The sequence below is a fragment of the Aspergillus welwitschiae genome (assembly GCF_003344945.1).
Source record: "Aspergillus welwitschiae strain CBS 139.54b unplaced genomic scaffold BDQ94scaffold_28, whole genome shotgun sequence".
In the NCBI taxonomy this organism is placed as follows: domain Eukaryota; kingdom Fungi; phylum Ascomycota; class Eurotiomycetes; order Eurotiales; family Aspergillaceae; genus Aspergillus; species Aspergillus welwitschiae.
In genome coordinates, this window is record NW_020798722.1 from 417,689 (window position 1) to 439,235 (window position 21,547).

Consider the following 21,547-nt stretch of genomic DNA (forward strand, 5'->3'; position numbering starts at 1 on the left):
GGCCGTTAGTTGATAAGGTACAAACAGAGCGCGTCCGGGCGTTTTCCGAGCAGGGTAGGGAAGATGGGGTCAAGTTCATCACGGGTGGGGAAATCAATGATAATTTCGTCGAACCAACAATAAAGAAAAACCCCCCGCTTGAATATGCTGTTTGGAAGGGAGAGATCTTCGGTCCAGCGTTAGGAACTAAAAGCTTCAGATCTGAAGGTGAAGCTATTCGACTTGCAAACAATACCAACTATGGCTTATCTGCGTGTGTCTACACAAGTGATATTGCGCGTGCATTGAGAGTGTCAGAACGTCTTGAGTCTGGAGCTCTGGCCATCAATTATAGTTATTTCCCGGCAATCACTGTTTCCAAGAAGCGGGAGTGGAGGTCGTGAGGGCAGCTATGCGGCTGTTAAAAGCTACCTGGAATTCAAAACCTTTACTGTTAACATGGACGTTGGATCTGGATAAGGACGAAGTATAACCATCGATTGTGTGCTTTATGCTGTGCATGTTTATCATTGATAATCTGTCATATACAACGGGCTCAGTCCTGCTGTTTTTCTCCACTCTTGCTAATTTAATTAAATGCGACTTTGAGAATGTTCATCGAAGAATTGGGAGTACTCGCCAAGGGGTTCAATAAGACGAACTCAGGTGGAGCAGGAGAGACTGAAAAGACGTAAGGGACAGGCTCGGTCACTTCTCCCTAAACCATGGTTGTATTGCTCAGCCATTGGAGTTCTGGCGCCGATGTCGGTTATTGTTAAAAGTGGATTGCTATACTTGCCGTAATCGATATTCCGTTACGCTCGTACTATCTTCTTATTTTCCTTTCTTTAGAACTTGGGACCTTTTGCTTAGAAAGTACTGGGTCTGGACTATCTTGTAGTGAATTACAAACTTATTTTGAGGAGGCGAATAAGAATGACCTGTTTCTGGTTCTTCTACACTAACAGCATATGCAAGCATTACCAATCGTGGACGGGGGTAATATTGCCAGTTTTGCATCGGCAGTGTTGCAATTTACAGAATGTGCGGGCGTTATATACTGATGGATATGGTGTAATCAACTTCCAGTCTCCTTTCGCAAAGTAAGATGATGTCAATCATCCCGGGGGAGTCATCTCATCGACTAGCGTGCTGCACCGCGGCAACGGCCAATTAGCTTCCTAGGCCGTCTGGGCATTCGGCCGTTCAATGACTTTTGGTCCTTGTTCGTACCCATCAGACTTGGTTCTGTTGGTGGCAATAATTAGCCTGTTCAGGTATGGTAGCATGCTCAGATTTTACTCGGTTTGCGCCAATCAAAGCTTATCAGTTCGGGCTCCCCCTCAATGGAGAGACACCTTCAGATACTAGGAGTCAAAAGACAGCGCACACTTGTCTGCTATGGATATTACCAACTAGGAGTTCTTCTCTACCGTTATTCACCATATTTATCGCCTGTCCCCAGAGTATACTTACTAGCCCAGTAGATCGATTCTATCTTGTAAATAAGTATATATCAAATCATATTTCCCTCCTTGGCTCCAATCCCTTGCATATATAAATACTATACGTAGAAGTTCTTCCGGCAGCGGGTCTCGCCCGATGCCTTCTACATTGGATCCGATCTGCGCGATCGAGCTGGCGCCTAATATTATCCCGTCATTCTCTGCGTGCTCAGCGATAATAAGCCCATCGCAGTGCTGCGTTGATGGTAGTAACTCCAAAGGCATTTGTCGCTTCCTCCAGTCTTTTAAGTGCCGCGTCTAATACATCTTGGTCGTACAACTCTCGCATGGACCCTCCTAGGGGGTTATGGGCGCTAAATCGTGTCCCTTCGTCTGTCTGATGGGTGAATTTGCCGGAAAGGAATCCGGAAGCAAGGACACTAGTAGACTATTAGCCTACTCCGTGCCCGACTTTGGGACGTTCACTCACCAGAACGCATTGTAAGCGAGTTCGTGCTTTCTTAGAATCGGAAGCAGCTTCTTTTCCATTCCGTGGTTTATCGCACTATAGTCGCCTTGGTAGACGCTAGGCTTAACGGAACCGTTGGCCTTACAAATAGCGAGGAGTTTCTGGAGCAGGTCAGGCTGGAAGTTGGAAATGCCGAACCACAGAACCTGCATTAGTCTAGACTTAAGGGAGAGCTAATGTACGAACGCGTTTGAATTTCCCTGCTTGGTATAAATCAATCATAGTTCTGGCATGCTCTTCCAACGGAGTGTCGAGACCCGGACAGTGGATGTGCATAATGTTAACTGTCCTCTTAACCATTACAACCCTTCTGACATACACGTACAGCTCACCTGATCGACACCCATACGCCGCAGGCTTGTTTCAACCAATCGTACCACCGCGCTGCGCTCCCTATAAGGGATACGCGTTCTGAGTCTGTTGACTCAGAATTCTAGTCTTTTACCGGATAGCCTAGTGGTTTTAGATCCGGAGGATTCACTCCTGAAGCGCACCAGGATGGGATCCTGACACTTGGTTGGCAGCCTGCACAAGAATCTTAGTGTCAATCGTAAACCCCTGCCTTGAGGCTTTAGTCTCTCTGAGCGCCCGGCAGAAGTCGGGGGATATCTCCAGCGGTATCAGGGTGTGTAATATGGCTCTCTTTGAGAGAGAGCGAGGACTCGAACTTTGAGTGGATAGGAAACCCATACCGAACGAAGCGGCGCCAAAAATAAGTTTCGGAGAACTCATGTTGGAGAAATTGGATCCTGATCAGTGGCTGTTGTTTGTCTCATCCCTTGTGTACGGAGACTGACAAGCCTCGGGTATGTCATCATGATCAGTGCATCTTCCCCTTCTCAGCAAGCCCAGCCGGCTACGCTAAACCATTTTCAAGGTCAAAAGTAGTTTGGTACAGCCTTCTTTGTAATTGGGCTCTGCTTCACCTTAGTCACTTGTCTGATTTGCGATCCAGTTGATAAGTAGGTGGAGATGTCCGCATACTACTTAGCTCTTTCACTATGTCCAAGGAACATAATCCAAGATTTTCCCATACTGGTATTAAACCTTAAACTTTAAGGTTGAAAAACGCTTTTTCCGGTCATGATAGCTATGTGAGTTTATTATTAATCATAAGGTTTTTCCGGTATGGTTTCGAGGAGTGATCAATAGGTAAAGGGAAGTAGTTTAATGCCTATAAAAACGCGTTATCAGCTATTGAACCAAAACAACTCAGAGTTTGGTTGCCTAAGTCAATATCAAACTGGTAAATCATGATTTGCCCACCTACCGCAAATTGTTGATCAGCAGACAAATAGAACCAAGGCCGCATTCTTGCGATAAACTACCTCTAAACCATAGTTCTAGGACCCACGGCTTGCAAATGCCTTAATTCTAGCTTCGAAGTATTATGCCTTGGTGAAATTCTAAATGCTTAGTACTTGTTTCATTACTCCGATTATGTGAGTTTTATATGATATTCTGTTTTATTTGGAAAGGTGCCCATATACTATAATTGAAGTGACTGGCGTCGGTGCCACAACAATTTATCTTCAAGATCTCATATAGTCCATCTATATTCGAATGAATGGTGTCAATGGACCAACTAAAAATAACCTAAAACCTTATAGTTATAGTCCAGTAGGTTAGTATTTAATTTGATTCATATAACTTAATCTTATCTAATCGCTTAAGCGTTCTATTTGATAGAATCCCTTTACTTGGCCAGACTCGGGACTAGAAGAATCCTTATCCTGTCATATCTATCTAACGGATTGTCTTATAGGGTAGGCTTTTACAGATGTATACAGATATATAAAGATAATACAGATATATAAAAATTTAAAGAATGATTTAGTTTATCCTTTAGTACTTAGTATTACTGTTTTAAATTAGTAAAAGGCCATTTTGCTAGCTCATATAGAATGGATTATTATTACATAGACCTCCTCCACAATGCTAGTCAGCCCTATGCCCTTGTAACTACCACGGAAAACGTATCATTTGGTCAAAGGCAAAGGGGCTGAGTGTGGCAGCGGTCTGGGCTGCTCTGGAAGTGGTTATACCTAATCCGCCGATTTAGAGTCCGCATTAGGAGAAACGGGAATCGGCAAGGAAGAGGATGTAGCCGGTTGCAGAATACCTAAACTGCACGAAGAATAGTGGGTATCATAGGTATGCTAATGGTACACCTTTCGGGGGATATCCATTGGAAACATGAGCCAGTTTCCCTGAAGGAGTTTGGTAGCCAATCGACCTGCGACGGCAGACTCCGAACAGATTGTTCTAGAGCTCGTTACATATAAAATTCAGCTTTAGTTTTCGTATTCTTTGCCACACTTAGATTATTCTCTAGAAATATCAGCCGTTTCCGGTGGGTTTCTGGTCCTCCCTGATGATCACTGGAAGTGAAGCGTAACTGGAATTGTCTGGGACTTCCTTTGCATTTGCTGGGACTGACGTGTCATGAAACGTTAAATTCTTGAAATATGACATCAGGTGGTGTGCATACGTAGACCTTGTACTGAACTAACGGGGCCGTAGAGGTCGCCACCATATAACATAAAACAAATTTCTAATCCCGACAAGTATGGATCTTAGACAGTTTGAATCCAATAGCAAATCCCTCCGTGCTCCAATGGGGCCACCCAAGGCATTCCCACATTCACAACGCTTTAATAGCGTAATACATCTTTACGCACCATGACGGAGGCGCATAGCAAGCATGGAACAATGCGGTCTGTCATTTTTGATGGCCAGCCGCTTAATGTTAATGTCCGCGATGTCCCAAAGGCACATATCACCAGACAAACCGATGCCGTGGTTCGGGTCACTTCAGCAGCTATCTGTGGCTCCGACCTGCACAATTACCACGGCGTCTCTGGCAGTTATCAAGTGCCTTATCCCATTGGACACGAGGCCATGGGTATCGTCGAGGAAGCCGGAGCAGAAGTTAGTTCTGTGAAGGTCGGGGACCGGGTTATTATCCCTGACATTCTTGATGGCATCGGGTTGGACACGAAAACCACAGCAGTGTTCGGAGAAGGCCCTCAATTTGGTAATCTAGGAGGTTGTCAAGGTATGTTGGGCCGCTGCAGAGTCATGCTTTACTATCACGCGAGAAGTGAAAGCTCGAGTGATCAGTAGAAGAACTATATCTAATTAGCCACGCGATTGTCAACAGCCGAGTTTGTGCGGGTTCCTCTTGCGGAAAAGTCCTTGATTGTTCTCGACAAAGAATTCGATAACATCTCCGATAAGGATCTCGTTGTTCTTTCAGACATTTTCCCTACTGCCTGGGCGGGAGTAACCTGGTCGGGCTTTGAGGCCGGAGACAGGGTCGCTGTTTTTGGGGCCGGACCAGTGGGATTACTTGCGGCGTATTCAGCAATCCTCCGTGGGGCCTCTCGTGTGTACTCTGTTGATTCTGTTGGAGACCGACTGGAACTCGCGGCCTCCATTGGAGCCATTCCGATCGACTTCACGAAAGGTGAACCGTCGGCGCAGATTCTCGCCCGGGAGCCAAACGGCGTACAGCGCACTATAGACTGTGTTGGAGAGGAATGTCTCAATGAGGACTTGAAGCCCGAACAGTCCTTTGTTATCACACAGGCGACAAAGTGCACCAGCATGGATGGTGGCTTGGCAGTTATTGGGGTATACCTTGCTGAAGCGAGTTCCAAGGGGGTGCAACGAGGAAATACCATCTCACCATCTATAACCTTTCCTCTGACGCTCTTCTGGGGAAAAAACATGACCATTCGTGGTGGCTCAGTCCACAGCAAATTATATGTTGAGCCACTGCTGGAACTTGTGAGAGTTGGCAGAGCTAAACCAGGCTTCGTTTCTGGAGGGCCAAGAAATGCCTCCACAGACAATAGTACCGGCCACTCCGACAAAAGGAGTGCGGGCTCCCACGACCTAAGATATCTCGTCAGTCTTGGGCCACCAAGTCGCTAATTCGGTTGAGCAAAAGCGATATCTCATTACTTCCATATTCCGGAGCCACCTCTCCTAGCTTCTGAGAGACCTCAGACCACGTCTGTTCGGCCCCAATCGTCACCAACTCCAAGTGCTGGTCGAAGTCGAAATTATTGAGGCCGACGTACTGACTAAGACATCCTTTGCCGATGCGGACATGAACCCACGTCCGTATATTCCGATGTCTGAATTTGTTCAGTAAAGATATGCAATAGCCTTAACGACTCGACTGATCTAGGTCGAATTACAAATCTGGGGTTCAATTGCTTTTGAGAAGCCCAGGTCTGAGCCCTGCGTTGGAACTCCGGTGAATCTGGAGTCAGTATCTCATCAGGGCGTATGAGCGACCGCAACACCGCATTCTGTTCTTCACTAATAGCCTACGTCTCTAGAGTTTAGGAAATCAAACCCTCACACTTGCGTTCATTTATTGTCGCATTACTGAGGTATACCGAATCCTCTATATGTTGATAGGTTCTTTCTAGTCTAGCTACCTCGCTAGGATTACTAAGAGATATATTCAAAGAGTTAGCCTTCTGTATATTATATAGCTATAGGTATTATAATAAGACTTCGTTTGCCCAAATAGTCACAGCCTGGATCTGGATGCCGCTGGTCCTTATCTAATGTCTGCACATTTGGTCGAGATGAAGAATGTGTTCGCAAAACATAAGCTGGCAAAAGCAGAAATTACCCAGTATAGAATCTGAGAATAACAGGGTCAATGAATTCCATGTGCTTTCAACTCTGAAACATAGCATCGAAATCAAACTCATTGAATAATACAAACGGAGTCAAACCTGCGAATTTTCACTTCCCATCTACTTCCTGATGATATAATGCATTAACGGCATGCCCATGACTACGCTCAAATTCTTCGCTGAGAGAAGAATCCTCGTTAGCGAACATGTGTCGCACGAATTTGGCGATTCCCAATCACTTCAGTCTTAGAAATGCGTTCCGACCAGGTTGCACTAATAAGTTGTCGAGTCCGCACGCAAGGATCACAGAGAAGTTTTGGGGCTAATATTTTGGCCACAAAGTCGTCGACTGTTATTTCAGGCCAGTAAGACCCGGGGCGAAGAACCTTTTGGTAGTCAACCTTGTAGAATTTTAGCACTGGGATAGCGCATATTTAGGCCAGAAGTAGGGGGTAGGATGCGACTGACTTTTGGTGGGGGGGCGGCAATGCTGCGCAAATGATCACAGTCCTGATATAGGTGAAGGGTTAGTTATTATAGCGGTTCCAAGTAAATCCGCGAGAACAGACTTTTTGGTCGTAGCTATCCGCCCAGTTAAAGACGCACTTCGAAGGTTCGAGGTTGTCTAGTATAATGATGCACTCTGTCAGATTTCAGACATGCTTGAAGGAGGCCAGGTGCAGGCCTTGGAAAGAAATTGAGCGACTTCCCATAACTATAGGTATCGGTATACTCCCCTGTACTAGTAGAAGGATAAATTGTATTCAAATTGCGAGACACGAGTGGTTGCCTCAAATATCGTCGCACTGATCTAAATTTCGAAATTGGTGTTGCTACTTTGCGCGCTACGCCGGGACGAATAGTATCTGACTTCGGGAGGCTGGAATTGTCGCTGCTAAATATCTAAACGACGTCACATTTATTACCTCCACTACAAATGAAGTTTCGGGGTACTGAACGTTTGCAGTCCACGAAGGCGAAACCCTAAGTAGAGAGAAGATTAGATAAATACTGTACTACATGGTACTATATGAGTCATGGAGAAAATACTATCCCTGAGTAGTAGATATACCGCGCCTTAATTGAATGGTAATGATACTAGCTGTACATATTTATGATTACGAGCTAATGGCCGTGTCAACACAATCGCTCTTTGCGCACGGGGGTACTGGTTATGATAGCTGTATGAATTCAACACTTTCCCGATTGGTCAAGCCACGGAGAGTTGGAAGGTTGAAATATAGTATAATCTGTATGTAATCAAGAGCAACGATACAATTAAACAAGCTGTCTCCCAGTAATCGATCGCCTTTATCAGTTCTGTTCTACGCTGCTGAATATGATAAAACTGTCAATAAGCCCTGAGTATAAGAGACTAAAATGGCAATCCTGAGATTTAGACCCTTGGTGTCCCCACCGCGTGTACACAATTATATCCTAGTTGAATAGGAACGAAAAGACAGTAGGTACTTCACTAAAGCTAGATACACATAATACTCATCCTTCCACCGGCTACAAGTTCAGTTGACTAATCACCTTGCATGAACTCTTATCAAAAGAGTGAGCCAAGGTGTCAATCTCAGTGGCTCTTGCAATCAACCGCACCACCACAGCATTGGTCGTCATTATTCTTCCAGATACAGTTGTTCTCCTGCGCTTTCACATCGCACGGCACCTCGGTGAACTCGAACGGAATACACGCCTGCTTATCATTCTGGTAGAAGGTCATGGCAGGCGTCTTGGACGGGCAAGCCGGACCCAAACCATAGTCAAACCCACCCAGGCAGTACTTTCCACAAGGCCACTTGGTAACGGAGAACTTGCCGGCCAGCGCAAAATTGGTCGTCTTGCCAACGTGTGCGCCGTTCTTGGCGGAATTGAGCCAGCTATTCGCGTGCGCCCCGTTGGGCGGGTTACCGTGAATGTCCATGATGTACACCTGATCAGCCGGGTTGATGGCCTCTCCGGTCTTGCATTCCTCACTTTTGCAGAGCTTGAAGCGTCCAGATTTCAGGGCAATGCTTTCGGGCGCGGCGCTGTAATAGCCACCACCGAAGCCGAGGAGGTTGCCGTTATCGCCTCTGAAGGTGTAGCATTTCCCTGGGATTGTTAACACATTTTCTCCTCATAGAATCCAGATGAGTAATTATCCCCCGTTGGGCAGTGGGTGAGGGACAACACATACCGGTCTCCAAACCTGAAGAGCACTTAGCAGGAACACAGGTTCCATCCTCGTCCTCTTTAGTCCCCTTGGGACAAACACATTCGCCGTTCTTCAGCACCTTTCCGTTCTCACACACCGGCTCCGCAGCTTGGCAGGTGGCTCCGTCATAGGTCTGACCCTCCGGGCAGCATGTATATCCCGTGTCTTTGGAGCCGGCGAGATCATGACCCTCAGCACAGCAATCGAAAGCCGTCTCAGGAGACCCGACGAGTCTCTGCCCAGGGAGACAGCAGCCAGCATACTTCTTGCTGTCGCTGAGGCTGAGCTTCTTGTTTTCGCCTTGGTTGTCGCAGTCAATGGAGGTCTTGAAACCGTCCTCAATCCAGGTGATCGAGTTGCCCTGGATGGACGAAGTTCCTTGGATTTCCTTGACTGGGACATTGGTCGTGTATGTCTTTGCGGTGGCCAGGGATGCAGTGGAAAGAAAGATGGTGGTCACGAGGGAGAGTGAAAAGGACTTCATCTTGAAAGATAGACTTGGGCGTAAGTTCGTCAAATAGATAAATGAGTGTGGTTGTTTGTTATGAGATAGAGAAATGAGGGTGATTGTTTGTTCTGATAATGATGGAATGTTGAGAGGAGACGGGGCGTGTTCTGTCCCCTTTTATATCCGTCGAAACAAGGAACTTCATCATCGGACACCCCAGTCTATTCCATCTGCACATATTCCTTGCCCAATCGCATGAAGACGGTTTCTGAACAGCCAGGCTCGGCGCCGCCACCTCTATCGGGCTCCACTTGAGATCCATGACTTTCGTAAGAAGGGCAGGTGAACTGCATTGCTCGAATTCTATGGCTGGCTGGAATAAGCTGAGTATCTGCAGTCCGAGGTGTTCTTTTCTTTTGCGTTGGCATCTCCATGAGGGGATCGCGGAAATAGACGAAACCCAGCAAACTGCGTGCTGCAGACGAATGCCGCACAGCCACGGGCAAATCAGGGCTGCCGAGCTAACATATTCGTGCACGACATCAAAATGTGTCAGGCGGCAGAAGAAAATGGTAATGTCAAGAAGTAAACTCAGGTGTCTATACAGGTTTCATGACAACCCTTTTGCATTGCCCCATCCAGAAGAGAATGAAGTGTACATTCAGTGGCACTGAAGCATACATTTTTCGAAATGGTAGCAGTAAATGTCAATTGCTTTGGTGCTTCTTGTAAAGAACAAATTACACATTCTTTTCTGATAGTAGGAGCATGAATGCGACCCTATTATTGAGTTTCATAGCAAGGCAAAAACATTGCTTTTCTCGTCTATATATCACAACTACCGATTGCGGCACACGCCTCGGGTCACAAAAGCGTGAGCACCCGTAGCTGCCAGTTCCCACAACAGCTATTACCTAGTATCGTAGGCCAGCAGACTTATGCACGACTCGCATAAACACGCGAAGTTTTGCTGGCGCAACCCGGACAAGCTATTGGCCGGGCAACCTGCAAATGTGGAGCGATCATTTAGGCGTTGAAGGCTCATGGGGTCTCAGCTCAGCTGCGCCCATGTGTAACGTGAATATGATTTTGCTTCTTGAGAGGGCCGGTGGAGAACTGGCTCGCCTCCAATGGACCCACCGCGGCTGAACTACAGTGCTACATAGTATTTATTCATGATTATATCCACCTCTATCTACCCCCTGCATCGTGCATGTGCGCAATCTACCCATAATCCCCGATCCCCACATAGATCCCACCCACCTGCGACCCAAAAATGAGGCACAAATAGTAGTGGCCCATTTCACCACCCCACCAGACAATTATCTAGACAGCTTACGGGACTCAGAAAAGAGTGATAGAGCAAAGTACCTATAATAGTAATTTGAAAAGCTACTCATCGATTAGGCTGAAGCAAGAGAACAAATGTCTAATACCTAAACCGGAATCGAGACCATGTGACTACGTCTCCCTCTTGGCAGGTTTTCAGTTACCTGCAATCATCTCATCTTTGTTTCTGTTATTTTTTATATGCTTGACTGGAGCGCCTGTTACCGCTAAAGCCCTCACTTCATCGTCCATCTGCTTCAATACCAGGAAAATTCATCTGACATGTCACAGCTACCTCTCCGCATGCCATGGGCGTCGATGGATAGTTAACATAGTTCCTATCTGACTCAGCCACCCATGTCATACCACACGGAAGAATCTTTTTTCAGATAAATAGATAATTATCAGAAAGCTTCACGAAGATTCTGGAAAATATATTAGTATCTAATCCACGTGTAAATCAGTTGAGAAATGAGTAGCTATTAAAATGACCATGATGCCTTACGCTGAAACAGGTGTCTTTTATATGGTACATAGGTAGTGACTGTTTGCCACTCTAATCACTGAATTGGCGGTTTATTGTTGGGGTTATAACTACTTTCACTTACTATACTAAATTTGATATCTACTCATCGTATTACGTTTATAGAGAATAAAAGAAACATGCTCCAAAAGCACAGCATGAGCACCTGAAGAAAAGGCCTACGCTAGCAAAATGTATGCGACTATCCTGTGCTGCTGAACTTGGAAGAAGAACTGCCTTTCTTATTTCTATAAAAAATGGCGCAATATTAATTCTCGGAGAAATAATACCCCAACAATCGGTCTCACAGGCGGATGAGCTTGTTCCACCACAAGCCCGTTCATAAAATAGAATAGTAAGAAAATGTTATATTTCCTATCAAGTCCCACTCACAGATCTTTTCAATCATTATTAAAGCATAGCCTGTAGCACCTGTGCCATACCACTCGAAAGTGTCATGTGCCCCTTCTGGATCATATAAGTAAATTCATATATCTTATACTTTTTTAAGTACTACTATTTCGCACTTAAGTTATCTCCATTACTATTCTCGAACTCGGTAGAGTCTGAAGCTTGCAGAATATAGAAGATAGAAGGATAATCTTTAATTTAAATATAATCCTGAGACAATACATGGTTCAATACAGAGCGCAGGTACTTATTAAAAAGCAAGCGCAATGTGTCGCTGATGTTGATGATTACATAACCCGGTCAGGGAACAACATATTTCTATTAGGGATGGAGGTAGAATACGTGTCTGCACTAGATACTAAAATGTATAAAACAAACTTTGCCACTGTTACACCCAAGTGCTAAAACATTATTATAAACTGCTGAACGGTAAGGCCGATATTCTAGATGAAGCTGTGAGATCCAGAGATCTCTGGGGGTTTATGCAACTAGTGTAACAGGGAGCAATACTAGGTATATTCTCGAATAGGCGAGAAATAGTGGTATTCGCAATAAGTCGATATATTCAGAAGATTGACGCTGCGTTGGGATTCCCTCCCCGCGGGCGGGATCCTAACTCCTGCGTGGTCACATGTCGCGAATATCATGACTAATCCCGCGTAGCTAAGCTAGTATGGCAATACAGCGCCATATACATCATGGTGTTGATCTAGGGCCTTACAGAAGCCAGATTTCTGTTCTAGCCTTAATGACTACTAGGCTAGGCAAAAACCATTTTGAAAAACCGAAACCCCAGTTGGGTTTTGGGTTTTTCGAACCTCCCTCGATCTGTTGAGGATCACGGTGGCTGAACCTTGCAATAGGGATCGGAAGTGGATATATATTGGAGGCATCCCGCCATATAAAGATAATTTCTTAAGCCAACCAACAATAATCAATCTATTCTCACTCCAACACGACCCAACCCCAAAACCCAATGGGTAACCCACTGGGTTCCAGAAAAAGCCCAGAACCGCCGTCTCAGCGCCTTTGGCAGAAAATAAAGTCACGTGAAAACTTAGTCGCTGTATGTGTTTGTTTTTTTTGCTTGTTGTATGTGTTCCTTTTCTTTTTTTTTAAAGGATGAATGCACTCTACCTACTCGACGACTGGATAACCAACCCTATTCAGCCTTAATTACCCCACGGGGAATGGGGGAATGGAGGATATAAATCCGACCTTAACGGATAAAAGTGCCGCCCAAGTCCGTGCAAGACGGAAGCCAATACCGAGACTAAGCCTATCTGGGGATAGTATGCAGTGGGATGCTCGTGCAGAGGGCGCAGTGGCCATCATCTCGATTGCATCCTACCCTGAGCTTCAGACGGACTAGGGTAGACGACATGAATGAAGGGGAGATTAATAGTGGCAGGCGAGCGAGAAACGCGTAAGGAAGGAAGATCCCATGTCTGTGTCTGGCGCTAATGTTCATCCGCTAGATGCCGTAACTGCAAGCAGAGGAAAATTCGATGCTCAGGCGCCCACCCATGTGGTAACTGTGTACATCGACGCACGGAATGTATTTTTGATGAGCAGGGACGGAAAGTTGTGGTTTCCCAAAAGTACGTTCCACTTGCGTCTTGATGACCCCGCCCCTCGCCCGTAGCAGTCCACTTACATGTGTCGTGCTGTTGCAGGTATCTTCGGCGTCTGCAGCAGGCTGCAAGTCGCATGGAAACACAACCGGTCGAAAATCCAACCTCGACTGCTGGACATGCACAGAGTCGGCCATTGGAGACCGGGAGCGGGTCCCAGTTCCCCCGTGGTCGGGATACTCAGCCGGCTTCGCTGCCGAACCAGGCGTTGCAGACACCTACCTCCATTCAGCTACCCGACAACATCCATCTGGAAGCGTCAAATCCGCTGGCATCCACATCATCGGCCTACCTCTCTGACGACAATGGCCGGCTGCGTGAGTGATCCCTCTGGGCTCCACAACAGACACTAACGGGATAATGCAGGGTGTCTTGGCGAGTCCTCGACGTGGTCCTTCACACGCAAGACCCTGAGGCTCATTCATGATCATCTGCAGGACCAGGAAACCCCACTAACAAACATCGCCACCAACGAGGAGAGCCGTGCGTATCCATTGAGTTGGGGTCCGCGGAGCTTGGACGACCCCGGAAATTTCAGCGACTTGCCTTCCCCAGATCATGCGATATATCTAATTAGCGGGATCAAGTTCTATGTGGGCCAGCTCTACCATCTGTTTGACGAGTCCAAGTTCATAGAGGTTTTGCATGAGTTCTACCGGTCCCCGGCAGAGGTGGCCAGTGCGTATAAGATTTGGTATGTTCAGTTTCTGACGTTATTGGGATTGGCAAAGGCCGTGGTGATCAAGCCGTCCCGTGGATCCTGTGTTCTTCCAGGGTCCGATCTCTTTCTTCGCGCCATGTCGCTGCTGCCGGATACCCCGTACCTTTTCTCTGATGCCTTGACTGCGGTCGAGACGCTCTGTGCGATCTCGCTATATCTACAGTGTGCGGACATGCGAAACTCTGCCTACATATATGTGAGTGATGCTGATTGTATCGACTTGCCGATTTCCCCAAACAGTGTGGTTGATTTGTCTGCCACATCCTGCAGATTGGTTCAGCCTTGCGTATGGCTATGACCTTTGGGCTGCATCGCGAACGTCCCACGAATGACTGGAGTCCGCAAGCGACGGAACGATGCCATCGAATCTGGTGGACGGTCTACATTCTCGACCGTACATTTTCCTTCTCCATGGGTGTGCCGATATCCATCCAAGACTCTGATATTACGACTCCGATGCCCCAACCGGAGGGGCCGACGGGTCAGCCATTTCTTTACTTTCATGTGAAACTGTCGAATCTCATCTCCGAAGTGGTCAATAGTATGTTTCTATGCACAGTTGCTGTTCATTCCTATATCTCAGGTTCTGATGGCTCTGCGCAGAGGTTTACGGCGCGGAAGGTCGATTGCAGAGTAGTTTTCTTCCCTGTGTTCACAAAGTGTTGGAAAGTATTGCGTCCATCGCCAGTGATCTTAATGCGTGCTGTCCGCTTTCTTCGGATGGCTCGGACGGCAATGTATCGCGGGCCGCTGCTCACCTGCATCTTCTGTATCACCAAGTAAGCCCCTTGCGTCTGATCTATGGGGCTCTTCTCACCATCGCAGGCAATCATGCTTGCGATGCACCCGCTCCTACTGCATCTTTTCCATAAGAAACTGCAAAACAGAGAGGGCGATTCCGAGCCAAGACGTGCATTCTCCATCACCACTAAGGCGCTCCTCAAGACTTGCATCGATACCTGCAAGAACATGACTGGGGTTCTGCATGTGCTTCAGCAACAAGGCCTCCTGGGTGAGCTACCTATCTTATCCATCTCATAGACTAGACCCGACTAAAGTTACCATCAGGAGGCGCCCTGCCATTCGACCTGGACAGAGCTTTCGCCTCGGGTTTTGTCTCAGTAATGCTGTCACTGATCGATCCGGATGAGGCGAGCCAGCACCCCCTCTACGACCGGTCGTGTCGTCTTCTAGACGAATTCATCAACCATGGAAGTGTCCTGGCGCAGTTTCGCAAGTCCGAGATTGTCTTGCTTCAGGAGATGGTGCATCAGTGGACTTCAAGGGCCAGCCGGGGCCCACCCAGGGTCGATGAAGCAGAACAGCAACCGCCAGTCCCGCCGCAGGACCATTTCGGCGATGCAATGCCATCTGTGGATGAAGGGGGTGCGTTATATGGCTTATCCCCTGGCCAGATCCTCTCCCTGGCGGAGATCGTCGATGTCGGGGGGAGCGGTTGGCAGGATGATGTCGAGTGGATGGACGATGACTGGCTCTGGGCACAGTCAGTTCGGGGTGAACAATTATGATTACATCCCTCTGCCGAATATACTCATTGATTGATATGTACTTCCTTGTCTATAAGCAGGTATGTAATACTTTATAGGGTTCGCCACCTTCTTGATGAGCTGTGTATCATCTCGTATTACGGGGAAAGAGAAGCCTGGATGGTCCCACATCCACTTCTATATTTCCATTCCAACCTAGTTAGTGGTTACTAGGATACGAGACCACAGAGCTCGTGGTGAATTCTTCCTTGATGGCCCGCATACTCACAAATCGGGACAACAGGTTCATACTTCCAGCCTTATCATTCGTACCACTTGCCCGCCCACCACCAAACGGCTGCTGGCCCACGACAGCCCCGGTGCTCTTACAGTTGATGTAGAAATTGCCCGCTGTATCTCGGAGCCGGTCTTCCGCAAAGCGAATCGCTGTCCGGTCCGATGCAAACACCGCACAGGTGAGTCCGAAGTCTGACGTTTGGTCGACAAGTTGACACACGTCATCGAAGGCGTCCTCCTCCCTCTCCTCATATTTCTTGTCGTCATAGACAAACAACACCAGGATTGGCCCGAACAGTTCGGTGGAAAGCAGCGGATGGTTAGGATTGGTAGTGTGGTAGATGGTCGGAGTGATAAAGTACCCTTTACTGTCGTCGTATGTGCCGCCGCTCAGCAGTTCAAGCTCTGCATCTGCTTGTGCACTGTCAATCACGGCACGCAGTTTAGAAAACGAGGCCGCATGGATGACAGGGCCGACAAAATGCGTGTGGTCTGCAGGCTCGCCGATCGAGAGCGCCTTTGCTTCTGCGACGAGGCGGTCGGTGAATTCTTGTGCCCGAGAGGAAGGGACATAAACCCTCGATGTAGCACTGCACTTCTGGCCTTGGTACTCAAAGGCCCCTCGGATCGTGTGGATGGCGGCGTTGACAATATCGGCAGAGTGATGGAGGATATGCGCGTTCTTGCCGCCGGTCTCGCCGACGATGCGTGGATAGGACTTGAATCGACCCTCTGCGATCCCGGCTCCTATCTCGCCATAAAGCTGGCGGAAGATGGCAGTACTGCCTGTGTAATGGAGGGCAGCAAACTCGCGGTCGGAGAAGACGGTTTGAGTGATTTCACCGGGATCGCCGGGCGTCCATTGGATCACGTTACAGGGGAGACCGGATTCGAGGAGAATCCGGTAGATAAGATAGTTCGATGCAATGGCAAAGTCAGATGGCTTCCAGACGACCACGTTCCCCAGCAGGGCCGGCAGTGCAACAAGATTTCCTGCGATGGCGGTAAAATTGAACGGGGAGATAGCGTAGACGAAGCCCTCGAGGGGTCGATACTCGACGCGATTCCACACCCCGGGAGCGTGATGCCCTGGCTGCGAGGAGTAGAGCCCCTCTGCGTAATGCACGTTGAAGCGCAGGAAATCAGCCAGTTCAGCAGCGGAATCGATCTCCGCTTGCCATGCATTCTTTCCCTGGCCGAGGATCGTGGCGGCCATAATGGCGTAGCGGTACTTGCCCGATATCAGATCTGCCGCCTTCAGGAAGATGGCTGCCCTGTCGGCGAATGGAAGGGTAGCCCAGTGCTTTCGTGCACTCAGGGCTGCATCAATTGCCTTCTGGATATCAGCAGGTCCGGCCTTGGAATAGGTTGCTACGGTGGACTGATGGTCGGCCGGGTTAACTTGCACGCCCTTGGATGCTGTCGTAACCTTTAGAAAAAATGAGTCAAAAGCCTTGCGGGTGGTTTATATCAGGCGAGGGCTTACCTCCTGCCCATTGATCACCAGGGGCACTTTAACATGACAGTCCTTTGCCCGCTCAATGGCTTGGGTGAGTAGGGCACGTTGGGTCGAGCCTTTCTCATAGTGTTGCTGTGAGCCATTGGGAGGTGTTAGATCACTTCACCAAAGTGTGTCATAATGAATGGGAGGTTGCAACTGACGTTGGGCTCATTGCCAATCTGAGGCAGTTTGGGAATTGAAATCGTTGCCATTTTGGAAATACTTGGACACCCCTTTCGCTGGGGGAAAACAAATGGTGGCCATCTTGTTGAAATATATGCTCGAATACTATGACTGACTTTTAACAACAGATACGTAGATGCCGAGTTCAACTCCGTAAAGACACCGGGCAGTGTTTCCGTCTCAGTTCCGGATGAGATTTAAATAACGGATATCGATGCCGCTCATCGTCCGCCGGCAGACAGTGCCGCCTGAGAGTCACTGAGTGGATGCTAAGAACCTTTTCGACTTGGCGCCAGAGCAAAAGAACCCAAAAGATATAGAGTGCAGAGAAGCAGAGAGAAACCGAGCATATAAAGTGCTGATTCCAAGACCGAACACACGACATAATACTACACCAAACGTGACTCTCCTTGCAAAAATGGGAATTGACGCTCCAACAAGAATTGCCATCATCGGTTGCAATAAGTAATACGCAACGATAGCATTGTGTTCCCACAGAATATATTCCTCATCATACAGGGACTCTGGGAACCGCCATCGCCGCCGGTATCCTACAACCAACCAACAACACAGGTCTGAGTGTCGAACATCTCACCGTCACCGTCGGCACTGAACCCTCCAAGGGACGGGTTGAGAATGCCTTATCCCACCATGGGGCACTGGTAACTGTGTTGACCAAAGATGAGAATGTGCGAGCGGTCAAAAAGGCTGACGTGGTGGTATTGGCTATCAAGCCCATGAAGCGTGGTGATGTCTTTGCGGCCCTAGGGTTCAAAGAGGCGTTGCGAGGTAAACTAGTTCTCAGTATTATGACGGGGGTAAGCATCAGCGAGTTGCACCACCTGATCCTGGAGGGAGACGGTGTCTCACAGCAGGAAACGCCCATCCAGGCCATCCGGGCGATGCCCAACATGGCTGCCAAGATTCGAGAAGCCCTGACGCCGTACACTTCCAGCCCACAGACCACGAAGGAAAATATTGAAATTGCATCTTGGGTATTTAGTCAAGTGGGTGTGGCCTACCAGATTCCGGAAACGTCCTTTGATATCTGTGGGGTGTTGGTGGGTTGCGCGGGCTCACTCTTGCTTCTGGCGATCGATGGTCTGTTAGATGCAGCGGTGGCGGAGGGGGTCAAGAGACAGGAGGCGGAGGACTTGGTGGTACATAGTGCCATTGGGATGATAAAACTGGTACCATCAGGAGACCATTCCAGTGTTCTCCGCGAGAAGATTGCTTCTCCAGGTGGCTGCTCCATCCGGGCTCTATTGGAGCTCGAACGACTGGAGGTGAGATCGGCATTCACTACAGCAATTCTGGCAGTAGCAGCCAAGTCAAAGAGCATATCATCATCTTAGACGGATTTAAATCCTTTAGTTCATGTATCTGTGTTATTTCATTCGTTGTAGTTGAAGCGATATTCCCCCGTCACTTCCCGATCTGCGTGGGCTGGAGAAGACAATTTAATAAATAATTTGGATTACAAAGTATGGAACTTCAAAGTCTTTGTATATTTCAATAGACACATTTCATCACACTACAGGGTCTGCGGCCGTCCACACTTCTGCTTCGTGTATTTCCCTTATTCCGGCAAAGCAGCCACCACATCCAACCCCATCGGTGCATTCTTGGGCAGTTCCATCACTTTCATCGTCGCCCGTGCCGGCCGATGATCTCCCAAATACTCCGCCGAGACCTTATTAAAAGCCTCGAACTGCTCAAAATCGGTCAGGTAGACGTTCTGCTTGATGATGCGGTCCAAAGTGGTGCCGGACTCCTCCAGGATGATCTTAAGGTTATCAAAGATGCGGCGCAGTTGGTTCTCAGGTCCGCCTCCCACAATTTTCATGGTCGAGGGGTCGAGGGGAATGCAGGCGGTGGTGAAGACGAGGTTGCCGTGCACGATGGCGTGGACATAAGGGCCGATAGTGCGCGGCGCCCGACTGGGACAGACGGTCTTCATAGTGGAGGATAATAAAAATGGAGTAATCAGGTTGTCTCGTGGAGTGTGCGAATATCCAACCATATGAGAGTCGTGTGTCGCTCGTTTTAAATGGCGGTTGCATCCACGGCATCGTCATCCGTGTTGATCTCGGCATCCTTTTCCATCGGAATGGATGCAATTGCCGCCAGTAACTTGATATGGGGCTGCCATATCTATGCTTCGGCCCCCATTGGGGAGTGGGAAAGTTCACCACTGACATTTACCGCATTTCAGCCACCAAATTGCAACTTTTCAGAATGTTGCTGTCGATGAGACACAGGGCCATCGGGCCATCGCGGGTCATATTGCGGGCAGCCCAGCTGCGAGCAGTTCACTCACCCGCAATGTCAACCAAATCAAAGGCCTCGGATGTATGGAAAAACACGGTGTTGAAGTGGAGGAGCGTATCCCCCAAGAAACAGAAGATCGCCTATGTCGCTGGTAGTACTACTATCGCGGTTCTTGGTTTGCTGCTAGGGGGCAGAAACACAGTGCATGAGCCAGCTGATGCACATGATGTGGAGGCTCTCTCCAGGATCCCTTTCAGCAAGCTGTTCACCGGATGGATGTAAGTCATTCTACAACTCCTAACATCGAATCTGTTTGTAATATGGATGTGCTGATAGTACAATAGGGCCTTCACATTTTGTTCCTCGCCAACCTGGGTTGATATGAGTGAGACCCTCTACAACATCTTATCCAAAATACCCATCGTCTCTTCCGTCACCCATTTCTTCGTCATGAATATTTTTTTTAGTCAATTCCTTGGCGGGGAAACAACGGACGATTGCATCCCCAAGATCCAAGACCTCCGCAAGGGCCACATCGGCACCTTGCTCGGTTACAATATTGAAGCCGAGCTGGACGGGACGAGTAAGAATCCCGAGTTGATTCGAGCTCAGGTGGAGCGTGTCATGGAGTCTATCGATGCCCAGGGCCAACTGGGCCGGAATTTCTACCCCGATACAAGTGCAACGGGCGGCGATAACCGATCGTGGGTGAGAATCAAAGTGACTGGGCTGCTGCCGCAGCCCATCGCCCTTCTGCATGGTTCCGATGCGATTTTGACAGCAAGAGAATCAAAGGGTTTAGACATAGATGTGCCATACCCGGGACTACCTCACGATGGTGATTGGGAGGCCGCATTGAACGGCAAGCAGGTCACGCCGGCTGATCGCCAGCAACTCCTCGAACTATATGCCACGCTGGACAGAATTATGGCAAAAGCACGTGAGCAGAATGTACGGGTTGTCATTGACGCGGAACAGACCTGGTATCAACCCATCATTGACAGCTTGACGGATGAACTCATGCAGAAATACAATACCCTCGACGGGCCTGCGATCTGTGTGGCTTCGTTTCAGGCGTATCTCCGTCGATACCCGCAACTTCTGGATCAGCAGGTGCTTCGAGCGCAGGAGAAGGGGTACAAACTGCTTTTCAAACAGGTTCGGGGGGCCTATATCAAGACAGAGGGAGAGCGGTGGGCGAAGGAGGGCCGGAAAGGCCCTGGGCCAGTGTGGGGAAGCAAGGCAGAGACGGATGCCAGCTTCAACTATGGTATCGCGAAGACGCTTGCTACTGTGAGTTCGCAGATTCAGGAGACCGGCCACTCGCAGATTGGCGCTGTATTCGCGACACACAACTCCACGAGCGTGGACCTCGGGATCCGACTGCTTGAGGAGCATGGATTGGCAAAGCGCAGAAACAGCGACGGCAGACTCATTGTCTCGAATGAGGCGGCTGGAAGCATATCTTTTGGGCAAATTTATGGTAGCGCTTACTGCTCGGTTTCCCTGCACGAAGACAACCCGAGGGCTAACCCCATCCTAGGAATGAAAGACGACCTCACCAACAAGATTGCCGGTTCAATAGCTACTATCGATGGATTCCCTCTTGTAATCAAGGTATGATACTCCGCTTCTGAAGTATATTTGGCCCCGTCATACCTAACGAACTATCGTTCATAGTCCATGAGCTATGGGGATTTGAAAGAATGCTTGCCCTTCTTGGCCCGAAGAGCCACGGAAAATAAGGCCATTCTAGAGGGCAGAGGGGGTGCCAGTGCTGAGAGGATCCGGTTGAGTCGTGAAATGCGTAGACGCTTGCTGTGGTGGACTTCATACTAGTCTTGGTGCAATTATGTTAGGAGTTATAGATCTATCTTTAAGAAATTTATAAGAAAATGCGTCTGTCTCATAACACCAATCATACT

General features: G+C 48.3%; 8 protein-coding genes across 8 annotated transcripts; 4 read left to right on the plus strand and 4 right to left on the minus strand.

The window, feature by feature from the left end:
* Window positions 1–1,653: 1,653 nt before the first annotated feature.
* On the minus strand, window positions 1,654–2,105 carry BDQ94DRAFT_172839 (NADP-dependent oxidoreductase domain-containing protein; the record flags this gene model as incomplete). The annotated part of the gene is made up of 2 exons (XM_026772034.1): window positions 1,654–1,864; window positions 1,915–2,105. 2 exons carry the CDS (start codon window positions 2,103–2,105, stop codon window positions 1,654–1,656), a joined length of 402 nt encoding a protein of 133 aa, XP_026623786.1.
* Window positions 2,106–4,635: 2,530 nt separating this feature from the next.
* On the plus strand, window positions 4,636–6,115 carry BDQ94DRAFT_161246 (alcohol dehydrogenase; the record flags this gene model as incomplete). Its single annotated transcript, XM_026769354.1, has 3 exons — window positions 4,636–5,011; window positions 5,117–5,775; window positions 6,050–6,115. The coding sequence occupies 3 exons, from the start codon at window positions 4,636–4,638 to the stop codon at window positions 6,113–6,115; spliced, it is 1,101 nt and encodes a 366-aa protein (XP_026623787.1).
* Window positions 6,116–7,974: 1,859 nt separating this feature from the next.
* On the minus strand, window positions 7,975–9,379 carry BDQ94DRAFT_181112 (cysteine-rich secreted protein). The gene is made up of 2 exons (XM_026773817.1): window positions 8,800–9,379; window positions 7,975–8,714 (listed from the first exon to the last, which is right to left on the minus strand). Exons 1-2 carry the CDS (start codon window positions 9,299–9,301, stop codon window positions 8,194–8,196), a joined length of 1,023 nt encoding a protein of 340 aa, XP_026623788.1. The 5' UTR covers window positions 9,302–9,379; the 3' UTR covers window positions 7,975–8,193.
* Window positions 9,380–13,238: 3,859 nt separating this feature from the next.
* BDQ94DRAFT_172842 (fungal specific transcription factor domain-containing protein) lies at window positions 13,239–15,412 on the plus strand (the record flags this gene model as incomplete). The annotated part of the gene is made up of 6 exons (XM_026772035.1): window positions 13,239–13,479; window positions 13,529–14,079; window positions 14,154–14,424; window positions 14,487–14,662; window positions 14,709–14,895; window positions 14,952–15,412. 6 exons carry the CDS (start codon window positions 13,239–13,241, stop codon window positions 15,410–15,412), a joined length of 1,887 nt encoding a protein of 628 aa, XP_026623789.1.
* A 178-nt stretch (window positions 15,413–15,590) lies between these two features.
* Window positions 15,591–17,380, minus strand: BDQ94DRAFT_181114 (L-glutamate gamma-semialdehyde dehydrogenase; the record flags this gene model as incomplete). The annotated part of the gene is made up of 3 exons (XM_026773818.1): window positions 15,591–17,096; window positions 17,154–17,258; window positions 17,330–17,380. The coding sequence occupies 3 exons, from the start codon at window positions 17,378–17,380 to the stop codon at window positions 15,591–15,593; spliced, it is 1,662 nt and encodes a 553-aa protein (XP_026623790.1).
* Window positions 17,381–17,769: 389 nt separating this feature from the next.
* Window positions 17,770–18,706, plus strand: BDQ94DRAFT_172844 (pyrroline-5-carboxylate reductase family protein; the record flags this gene model as incomplete). The annotated part of the gene is made up of 2 exons (XM_026772036.1): window positions 17,770–17,806; window positions 17,871–18,706. The coding sequence occupies 2 exons, from the start codon at window positions 17,770–17,772 to the stop codon at window positions 18,704–18,706; spliced, it is 873 nt and encodes a 290-aa protein (XP_026623791.1).
* Window positions 18,707–18,930: 224 nt separating this feature from the next.
* BDQ94DRAFT_172845 (Endoribonuclease L-PSP) lies at window positions 18,931–19,311 on the minus strand (the record flags this gene model as incomplete). The annotated part of the gene is made up of 1 exon (XM_026772037.1): window positions 18,931–19,311. One exon carries the CDS (start codon window positions 19,309–19,311, stop codon window positions 18,931–18,933), a length of 381 nt encoding a protein of 126 aa, XP_026623792.1.
* Window positions 19,312–19,676: 365 nt separating this feature from the next.
* BDQ94DRAFT_161249 (FAD-linked oxidoreductase) lies at window positions 19,677–21,461 on the plus strand (the record flags this gene model as incomplete). The annotated part of the gene is made up of 4 exons (XM_026769355.1): window positions 19,677–19,900; window positions 19,967–21,105; window positions 21,166–21,239; window positions 21,303–21,461. 4 exons carry the CDS (start codon window positions 19,677–19,679, stop codon window positions 21,459–21,461), a joined length of 1,596 nt encoding a protein of 531 aa, XP_026623793.1.
* Window positions 21,462–21,547: the final 86 nt, after the last annotated feature.